Here is an 11,021-nt window from a genome sequence, read left to right on the forward strand (position 1 = left end):
CAGCTGATGGTTGTTTATGAATTTATACACGGCAAAAAAAAAAGAAAAAAAAAACAAACAAAAATATTCGAAAATGGAGAAAATATTATGAAGACAATTGATGTTGAAAAGTTAATGTTTATACAATATACAATACAATCCATACAGGTAGGTATCCTTTCTAAAACTTATTCTACTTTGTATAATAAACACAAATTTGTGTGTAAGGGGGAGAATACATAAAAGGGTTTTTTGACTGGCTTAAGTCATCAAGCCGTAGAGGAACAAAGGGGTTTTAGGTTGACTTAGTTCGATTTCAACCCTAGGCTCATTTGTTCATATCCGAAGAAGCCAGCCGATGACTTAAACCAGTTGAATAAGCGCTTTATGTATTCTCACCTTCAGATTAGTTAGGCTAAGCTCTGCAAATTACTATCAGAGAATATCAAAAGATTCACAGAACAATTCTCCATTTATACTTTTTATTTCTCAACAATCCTTAGTTAGGAAAATAATAATTTTTTGTGATTTACATTTTTTGCTTGGTTTATTTTAGCTCAAAGGAAATAAAAGAAACTCTTTTTCGACTGTCTTTTCTTTTTTGTTTTGTTTAATTAAAATTGAAAAAACGCTCAAACCTTTTTTCAAATAGGATACTATGTAAATTTATCACCACACTTGTAGGCATGTTGTTTTAAAATTTTATTCATATTTCATTGAAGTCGACGAAGGAGTTGTTGAGGCGCTATTGAAGGTTTCCATTGGCGGTTTGAATGGTGTCGCTAGACAATTGTTGATGAAACTACAAACGCATTGTATGTACTGTGTTGGATATTTGGTATAGATTTTCACATGTTCAGCATCCTCAAAACAGACAGAGCTCACATCCACGCCTTGTTGCCTTCGATAAGAAATGAAGTTTTCTATATCCTAGAATATAAAAAAGGAAGAAAAGTTTAAATTGGTTAATGTTTGTAAAACTTGTTAAAAAATGTATGTCATAACAATTTCCGATTGAAGAAATATTTAACAATTTTAGACATATCAATGTTCCCAAGCGTTGATACATCTACCTGTATTCTTCTACCATGGGAAAAAATAAGGTAAATTAAAATAGCATGTTCATATTACCGTTTGTTTGTGTAAAAACCCTCATTATCAAGATTTATTTGCTTTATCTGAATTTTTCAACCAGATTAAGCACACTCATTTTAATCTTCTCTAAGGTCGCGTCTTACTATTCCCTTGCTGCCAAACATTTTGTGCAATAAACCCAAAAAATATTTATATTTTAACCTTAAAAAAGAGTATAAAGGTGAAATACATAAATCGTTTCTTACTTTTTTTTATGTATTCTCACCTTAATTCTGTGAACTGTCATATTTCACCCTTATAAAAAGCTTTATGCTTTCTGGCGAGGTTCTAGTCGAATAAACTACGGCGAGAATACATAAAATGCTTTTTTAGCTGACTTAAGTCTTCGACTGGCTTCATCGGAAAAGAACAAATTAGCATAGGGCGTACATCGAACTAAGTAAACCTAAAACTCCTTTGTTCATCTACGTAATGGCGAACCTTTTCAATATTAGAACTCATCTATTATTTTTAAATAGTCTTCAAATTATTTTATAACTATTTACGCAAGACAAGTGTGCATACATTTTGTAAAATTAAAAAAAAAAAAAAGATTGGCTAATGTACTTCGACACCTACATTACTCGTTTTGCGAATTGATATGTCATTTTTTTTAAAAAAAAAATTGGTTTTTTAAAAGTTTTCGTATACGACACCATTCAATAGTTGTTATGATGTGCATTTTTCAACAATTTTTACAAATTTAAATAATTTTTTGTTCGCAATGGCATACTTACCGTATGGGGTATAACAACATCGCCTTTGGAGTATAAAAACAGCTGAGGATATTCATTTGGTTCATTTTTTAAATCATTGAAAGGATTTGTTTGAATTGGCTCGGTTTTACGGAAAAGGCTCTTAAATGCAAAATATGTTTCCTAAAAGAAAAAAAATGGAATTAAAAACATCTTAACTCGACCAACCCCTGTTGTTTTAGAGAAGATAAAGGCATAAAGAAAATGAAAAAATGGAATTAAAAATATATTGATTCAGCTACCACCGTTTATTTTAGGAAAGATAAAAGCATTATAAAACGGAATGGGTTTTACATATGTTCTGTCACTTTCATTATCCATGTGTATTTGCGTGTATAAGTCAAAATTGCCATTTTACATAATTTTTGCTATATTAAATAATTACATTGTATTTTATAAAAAATAAAAATTTTGAACGAATTTTGAATTTATACTTTCACACAACACGGCGGTAAAATAAGAAAGGTAAAGTCATTTCAAATAAGCATACCCATCTCTGCATTTTCTGTAATTCATCTTGCCAAATTTCACTGCATAAAAACTAGGTTACCATATCTGATTTGTGTATTTACAATGGATTTATAAATACATATTTTGACAATGAGTTGTTGTCAAACGAACAATTTTGAAAAAAATTGTAAACATATGTTGCAAGACGTAACCTTCTTGATTCTACTATGCAACAAACAAATGGAAATTTTAATTAAATTATATTTTCGTGATGAAAATAGGGCTCCCTGTGATCAAAAAAAAAAGCTATGTACTTTTCTTATGTAAACAAATATCAGCTGACTTTCATTTTCAATACGTCTTTTTATACATTTTACATCAAATTAATCATGAAAGTGCACATTACCGTACTAAAATATATCAAATATACAAAACATATCATTAATATAAATACAAACGTTTGTACTCACCTCGAAAAACCACATTATGCCCAGTGTTAAGGTTATTATAATTGCAGTAACGCAATGACACTTCTTGCGCTCTTTACCATAAATAGCAGTGACGGCACGATACAAGCCCAGCATTCGCCTTTCGCCAGGAGCAGAGTCTAAAATCATGCCACGCACCTGTAACGGTGTCTTATGTTTGCGTATGGCCAATGATATGTGTTGATACAAATAGGCACCACCATTTGAGAATATATGAAATATAACGGGATGAGAATCGAAATTCATATCATAGATTAGTTTAAGGATTTTCTCGCCAATGGGCAACATTTCGCGACGTTTCCAAAATAGGGTGTCAACTGGTGCTGTATAGCGGACCGTTATTAACCTGGAAATATATAATAATATTAATGATAAAAACAAATAATAATAATAGTAATAATAATATGAAAACCGAGTAGGAAAATATCACAGTTCACACTTAACATGGTTTAGTCCATGGCAAAACAATAAATGTAAACTCATTTGCTAAATTGAATATGGCAACCCTTATCTGGCCAACTCGACCTTGTCATTTTTCAAGTAAAATCTTTTTTTATATCTAAAATATTTTCGTATGACGAGTGGCAGATTTTACAAAAATAATAAATATTCTTTTATTTTCGGTGTTTTTTTGGTACGTAAAAACAATTTTACATTCCATATATCTTAGGAATACTAAGTTTATTTATCTTTCTTGGACTTAAACATATAAATATTTCCAAATCTTCATCTTAAGGAAACGTTTTCGGTGATGTTAGTTATTGTGTAGGCCTCAAATAAGGTTTTACTTTAGGTCCCCCTTTAAGGATCAAATCCGCAGAATTACCAGCTGAAAAATGTTGCCAAAATCTTCCATAATTAAGTCTTACTTGACTTACCAGACTTATATTTTAGTCTTCTGTTTAAGATAATATTCTTACTTGACAATTATACACTCTCAAAGGTGTGAAAATAACAAAATATTTGCTCTGGAATTAATGAAAAACTCTTGTCAGCGTACGGCCATATTTAAGGAAGAACTAGAAAACATAAATTTGACAATGAGGGGACAAAAAAGAATTGTACCAGCAGCTGTGTTGATGCGGCTACCTTTATTTGCCATTACGACTACTTTGTTGTAGCTCATGTATTAATAGTCAAAATCACAAAATGTGTCTGTGAGACTATTGAATAAACAATCGTAAAATCATGAATGAAAAATATGAAATTTTATCTTTTTCCCCTTATTTCGCAGTTGATCCTTGTCTGTTGTTATTTTCCAAATATTGATAGTTTTTCCATATAACTTGGTTGCAACGTCAAAAATGGTTAACATGTTCTGCCATGGTAGAATTAAGAGGGTAAAGTCATTTCAAATAAGCATATCCAAATCTGCACTTTCTTAATCTAACTTTGCAAGTTCGACTGGTTTCCTTCAATGATTTATGTATATACAGGGTGAAATAAAAAAAAAGCAACCAACTTCAGACTGCTGTCATTTCTAAGATACTCGTCCGACAGCTGTTGAAATTATTCCAGTGAAAGCTCATTATATCGATTAAAAGCCTACAAAAGCATTTCAGTTAAGAATTTTCCAGAAAAAAAGTTATTCGTAATGGAATTCAAGCGTGATAGTGTGATTTCTTTATATTTGGCTGGAAAACCACAAGTGGCTACCGTTAGAGCACTTCAGCATTTAAATGTGAATAAATCTTTTGTGTCTCGTACCATCGCTCGTCACCGTGATACTGGCAGCGTAGCCCGACGTCAAGGAAGTGGACGGAAGAAAAAAGCCGCATTAGCAGAAATGGTTCGAAATGTAAAGAAGCGACTTGATCGAAACCCACGTCGTAGTGGCCGAAAAATGGTTCGGGAGCTGAACATATTGCAATACTCCATTCAGCAAATATTGAAAAATGAGCTCGAGGTAAAGCCAACGAAATTCCAAAAAGTGCAAGAACTTACACCGCAACAGAAAGAAAATAGACTCAAAAGTGCTAAAGAGTTGCTTCGCTTGGTTGAAAGTGGTGAACTGCCGAATTTGGTTTTCTCCGCTGAGAATACATTCATTGTCTAGCAGTTTGTAAACTTGCCAAAGAGGTCAGCAAAAAATGTGCACCTTCGGTTGGCCACCAGAACTCAAGCGCCAGCCATGGGGATGGTGTGGGCCGCCAAAACAGCCGATGGTCGCTCTCCGCTCGTATAAATCGACCGTGGCATCAGAATAAATGCCGAATATTATCGCGAACATATTGTGGAGGGTGTACGCAAACATTTTGGTCGCAGACCTTGGGCATTCCAACAGGACTCAGCACGCGCCACCCAAGAATGGTTAGAAAATGAGGTTCCTCGCTTCATTTCCAGCGTACAATGGCCACGGATACAAATCCGTTGGACTATTGTGTCTGGGGTATTTTGGAAAGCAAGGTATGCACTAAAAAATACCAAAGTGTCGATCACCTCAAGCAAGCGCTTCGCCGGGAATGGGCAAAAAAATCGAAGAACTACGCTCGGGCAACGTATGACGGTTTCATTGGCCGTTTGAAGGCCATAATTCGTGCCAGAGGTGACCAATTCGAACAAATCTAAACTTATCCTAAAATTTGATTATATTTCCGATATGTATGGTTTTCATTCAATAAAATTAAACAAAAAATGTAAAAATTATGGCGTTTGACTTTTTTGCATTGAAATTTGACAAGGTAAATTACAGAAAATGCAGAGCTGGGAATGCTAATTTAAAATTCATTGTACCATAATTCAAATAAGCATATCCATCTTTGCATTTTCTGTAATTGAACTTTTCAAATTTCACTGCATACAAAACAGGTTTGTTTAGGTGCGTCAATGTGTCTAACTGTATTCTTCTACCTTGATTGCAATCACAGAACATAAGATAAACAAATCGCCAACATATGGTCTGTTCCAGAACTACAAGAATGTAAAAGTTTTTACTACGATAACCAATTTTCCTTATGATATCAAAAAAACAATGTTCTGTTACAGAACCTGCAAGAAGAGTGTTTCAAATTTTGACAATAAATTATGACATGAAATTGAATTTATATGAACATCTATTTATTGCGCCATGCATGGTAGAAGAATATAGGTAGATGCATCAACGATTGGGAACATTGATATGTTACAATTTTTAAAACGTTTTGTCAAAAACAAGTAGATTTTTATATGTTTTCTTATACGACGCAAATCACAGGTTGCAATGTTATGTATTTTTCAACAGTTTCTGCAAATGTCAATGATTTTTCATTCAAGATTTTCAATTCCAAAATCGTTTTGACATTTCATTGTCGCAGCAGCTGTGTCGATGCGACTACCTGTATTCTTCTACCATGGCGCCATGCTTTGTTGCAGCTGATCATATAGAAGAGTTGCCAACATCTTATTGTGATTGGCATCACAGTATGAAAGATAAACAAATAAAACGTAAACAAATTTTGACATTTTGCCTGATATTAAAAATCTGGCGTAATACCTTATTATTATTGCACCATTGTATTAAAATATCATGAATCATTTCATACATACCCTCGATCTTCATATATTTTCGAATATTTCATTAGGTAACGATCCTGACAACCAGCCCAGCCTAAAAGCATTACAATCGGCACATGTGTATCATTATATACAAAAACAAAGTCATCGGCCTCTCCCGCGGTCTGTTCAAATCCATTATTTTGCTCGTTACGATATTGAGGCGTCGGAAATTTGATTATATACTCGAGGGTATCATTGGGTTTTACAATATTCTGTAATAATTGCTGTTGGTTGTGTTGCTGCTGTTGTTGTTGTGTGGGTGCAGTTGTCGTCGTCAAACTTTTTGTTGCCGGCTTCCGTCCCGTTGGTGCTGCTGATTCGAGAAAACGTCTTCCACCGGAGTGGCCATACTGATTGATATTTTCCGATTTAACCGATGAAGTGGTTGTTGTGGTAGTATTAGTTGTTGCAGTTGTTGCCAAACCAAACATTTTTGTATCGGTCATTTCGATGTCAATTTTTTAATTGAAGGCTTTGCTATTTTGGATATAATCTGAAAAGATGACAATTAATTAGCGGATAATTATGGATTTAAAAATAAAAAAAAATATTTCATGAATTTATTCTTAGAATCTTTAGGTAAATATATGGTAAAAAAAGAAGGTAAAGCCATGCATTCACATGTCTACAATTTTTTTTTTCAAAATTATTCATTTGACAACATCTCATTGTCAAAATGTATATTTATTAATTCATTATACATACATAAATCACAGATGGGAACCTGTTTTCTATGCAGTGAAATTTGACAAGTTAAATTACAGAAAATGCAGAGATGGGTATGCTTATTTGAAATGACTTTACATTCTCAATTTTACCATGGGGCAAATGCAAGACAAAATGATAGAGTAAAACCTATAGTGCGGTTAGATATAACAAATTTTCAGAATTGTGCCTTTTATCAGGATTTATTGCCTAAAGCATTATGAGACGGAATGGGATTTACATATCTGATGTAAATTTTATTATACACATGTATTTTCATTTAACATATGACTCATATTTTTTGCTATCACATATTTGCATATGTTTTCGTGCAACTGCTACATATGAACAATTTGACAAAATTTGACGGATTGAAATAAAAAGCCTATATGTTTTCTGGCCGTTCAATATGTCTGAAAGCCAGAGTTGTATTTAAGACCATTTAATTGTAAGCATAGTAGAAGTATAAAGACAAATAAGCAGATTTGTAAATGTTTTCTTATAATAGGAGGTTGTTTTTATTTCAAAAATTATAAATTTAAATAGATTTTCATTCAAAAATTTAAATTCCAAAATTAGTTTGGCACCTTATTGTCCCAGCAGCTGTGTCGATGTGGATACCTGTATTATTCTACCAGGATTGTAAATACCCATCATTTTAAAAAGCTTGCTTTCAGATGTCATTTCCATAGCATATACTTCATTATAGAAGAATGCAGCTATATGCATCAATGCTTGGGAATATTGATTTATCTAATTTTTCTTAAATGATTTTTCAATAATGAGCAGATTTGTATCACCAATCGGAGGTTGTTATGATATGCATTTTTTAACAACTTTTACAAATTTAAACAGTTTTTCTTTAAAAAATTTCAATTCCAAATTTGTTTTGACACTTCATTGTCCCAGCAGCTGTGCCGATGCGTCTCCCTAAATTCTTCTACCATGATTGTAAATATCCTTCATTTTAGAAAGCTTTGAGCATGTTTAGACAACAAATTCTCTCCATTTCATTTTCATAGTGTATACGTCATGGTAAAAGAATATGGGTAGATGCAATTTCAAAATTTGTTTGACAGTCAATTGTCTCAGCAGCTGTGTCGGTGCGCTTACCTGTATTCTTCTACCAAGGTATACGTCACGTAAATCATATTCAGATATTATTTGACGTATACGCTATGAGATTGACATTTCAGATTCACTGGATTTCGTAAATCTAAATGTACCTTTACTTTTTATACTCTCACCTTTAAAAGGAGGGTATATTAATTTTGTCATTCCGTTTGTAACATCCTTAAACTGGGAATACATAAATCGCTTATCTGGCTGGCTTCTTCGGAAATGAATAAAGGAGCCTAGGGCCAACATCGAACTAAGTCAACCTAATACTCCTTTGTTCATCTACGAAGAAGCCAGCCAATGACTTAAGCCAGCCAAATATGCGCTTTATGTATTTCCACCCTTAAATATTCGTCGTAAACCCCATAAAATTCTAAGTCGATACAGCCCACATTATTTGACGTAGAGCTTCAAAATTAGGCAAAACAATTTGTATTGTGTCTAGGATGGTTGATATTGAAAATGAGATATATCGGTCCACGTTATATAACGGTACCGCCCAATATTCCGTATTTTGATGATTTTCGCAATACTTTTTATGAATTTGTCTTAAAAATTAATTTTTGTAGGTCATAATGAGCTCTAGCTCCGGTGGCGGAACATAGTATATATAGGTTCAAATATAGGTGCCCCGATATTCGGTATTTTGATGATTTTTACCACATTTTTCCACGGATTTGTCTAAAAATTGGTATTTGTAGTTCGCAATGGATTCTAGCTCCGGTGGCGAAACATAGTACAGGGTCAGATGAAAAAAAATGCAACCAACTTCAGACTGCTGTCATTTCTAAGTCACTTGCCCGACAGCTGTTAAAATTATTCAATGAAGGCTCATTATATTGTTTACAATCGTACAAAAGCATTTTGGTGAGAATTTTCCAGAAAAAAAATTATTCCTGATGGAATTCAAGCATGATAGTGTGATTTCTTTAGACTTGGCTGAAAACCCAAAAGTGGCTATCGTTAGAGCACTCCAGCAGTTAAATGTGAATAAATATTTTGTGTCTCGTACCATACTGGTGGTAGCGTTGCCCGACGTCAAGGAAATGGACGGAAGCAGAAATGTTTCGAAAAGTAAAGAAGCGACTTGATCGAAACCCGCGTCGCAGTGGTCGAAATGAACATATAGCAATATTCCATTCGGCAAATATTGAAAAATGAGCTCGGGGTAAAGCCATTGAAACTCCAAAAAGAGAAAATAGACTCAAAAGAACTAGAGAGGTGCTTCGCTTGGTGATGGTTTGGGCCGCCATAACAGCCGATGGTCGCTCCTCGCTCGTATTAATCGACCGTGGTACCAGAATAAATGCCGAATATTATCGCGAAAATATTCTGGAGGGTGTATCACAGCCCTGACCACGGAAACATTTTGGCCGCAGACCTTGGACATTCCAACAGGACTCAGGAACATTGCACTCAGCACGCGCCAGCTAGCCAGCCAAGTATGGGTACCTCGCTTCATTTCCAGCTCACAATGGCCACCAAAATCTCCCGATACCAATCCGTTGGACTATTATGTCTGGAGTGTTTTCGACTGCATGGTTGGCACTAAAAAATACCAAAGTGTGATCAGCTCAAGCAAGCGCTTCGCCGGGAATGGGCCAAAATGCCGCAGAGCAACATTCAGGCAGCGTGTGACGATTTCATTGACCGTTGACCGTAATTCGTGCCAAAGGCGAACAATTCGAACAAATCTAAACTTATTCTAAAATTTGAGGCTATTTTCGACATTTTTTGCTTTTATTAAATAAATTTAAAAAAAATTAAAAATTATGGCGTTAGACTTTGTTGCAGTTTTTTTTTATCTCACCCTGTATAATCAAATTCTTTCTATCCGAGAGCATTTTAAATCCACTAAATCACCAATATATTTCTATGTTATATTCCCGGACGATCTTATAAATGAACTGCAAGGTGCAACCCATTAATGAAACCGACTAACATTTTTTTATGTAATACATGTGCACACATCTACACACAACTACACATACATAGTATATAATATTTTCATGTTGAAACACACACTCACACAAAACTTATATGTGACGAAATATATATGTACATATATCTATCGACGATTTTTATATATATTTTCACATTGATTATTATTGACAATTGTTTATGCGGTCCTTTCGATATTATATAGTATAAAATCTACTGAAAGAATGGAAAATTTCCATCAAGGACATGTCTTTGACAATTTTGTTTTGCAAAATATATGACATTTTCTTTGAGGATTTGATGTCCGACATATAGTATAGGTTAACGATTTTGTCTTCATTTCTAATATAATCGGTATTAACCTGTGTTTTTTTTTTCTAAGCTTACCTCAATATTTTTCGCAATTGAGTATTTTAATATCCTTTTTGTTATTTACCAGCAACGACGTATACAACGACCATAAAGGTGTTAACTAACAATATCTTGACCTTCTTCCTGGTTACCGTTAGAATGACAAACACAACAACAAATGAAAACTAAAAAAAAACTATTTCTTTCTATTGCGAGTTCACGAAAATGCTGTGCTTGGCACAGTCCTACCAAGGCTCTGTTGTGCCAGAATGTGTGAAAAGTAAAGGGAAATCATGTGTTTGATGGCTGGTTGTCAGGGTAGCCTCGTGCTCTCTTCAATCCGTTATCCTTTGACTGCTCTCAATTTGCCGTAGTTTTATTTTGCATATAAACGAAGAGAGTGAAAGTGATTTGGAGAGAATTCAAGGCATGCGCAGTTCAAATTTATAAAATTTCCCCTTTTGCAAACATATGTCATATCATAATGCCGGTAATTGTCATAACAAAGATTTGACAGGAATTAAAAACGACAGGAATTTAAAAATATCCCATAAAATGTATGAAA

At 33.9% G+C, this 11,021-nt stretch overlaps 1 protein-coding gene across 1 annotated transcript; it reads right to left on the bottom strand.

The window, feature by feature from the left end:
• Window positions 1-444: 444 nt before the first annotated feature.
• Window positions 445-10,737, bottom strand: LOC101901374 (transmembrane protein 53). The gene is made up of 5 exons (XM_059130070.1): window positions 10,493-10,737; window positions 6,332-6,833; window positions 2,789-3,152; window positions 1,851-1,991; window positions 445-909 (listed from the first exon to the last, which is right to left on the bottom strand). Exons 2-5 carry the CDS (start codon window positions 6,784-6,786, stop codon window positions 682-684), a joined length of 1,188 nt encoding a protein of 395 aa, XP_058986053.1. The 5' UTR covers window positions 6,787-6,833; window positions 10,493-10,737; the 3' UTR covers window positions 445-681.
• Between the last annotated feature and the right edge of the window lie 284 nt (window positions 10,738-11,021).

This window comes from Musca domestica, unplaced genomic scaffold, assembly GCF_030504385.1.
Source record: "Musca domestica strain aabys unplaced genomic scaffold, Musca_domestica.polishedcontigs.V.1.1 7, whole genome shotgun sequence".
Lineage (NCBI taxonomy): Eukaryota > Metazoa > Arthropoda > Insecta > Diptera > Muscidae > Musca > Musca domestica.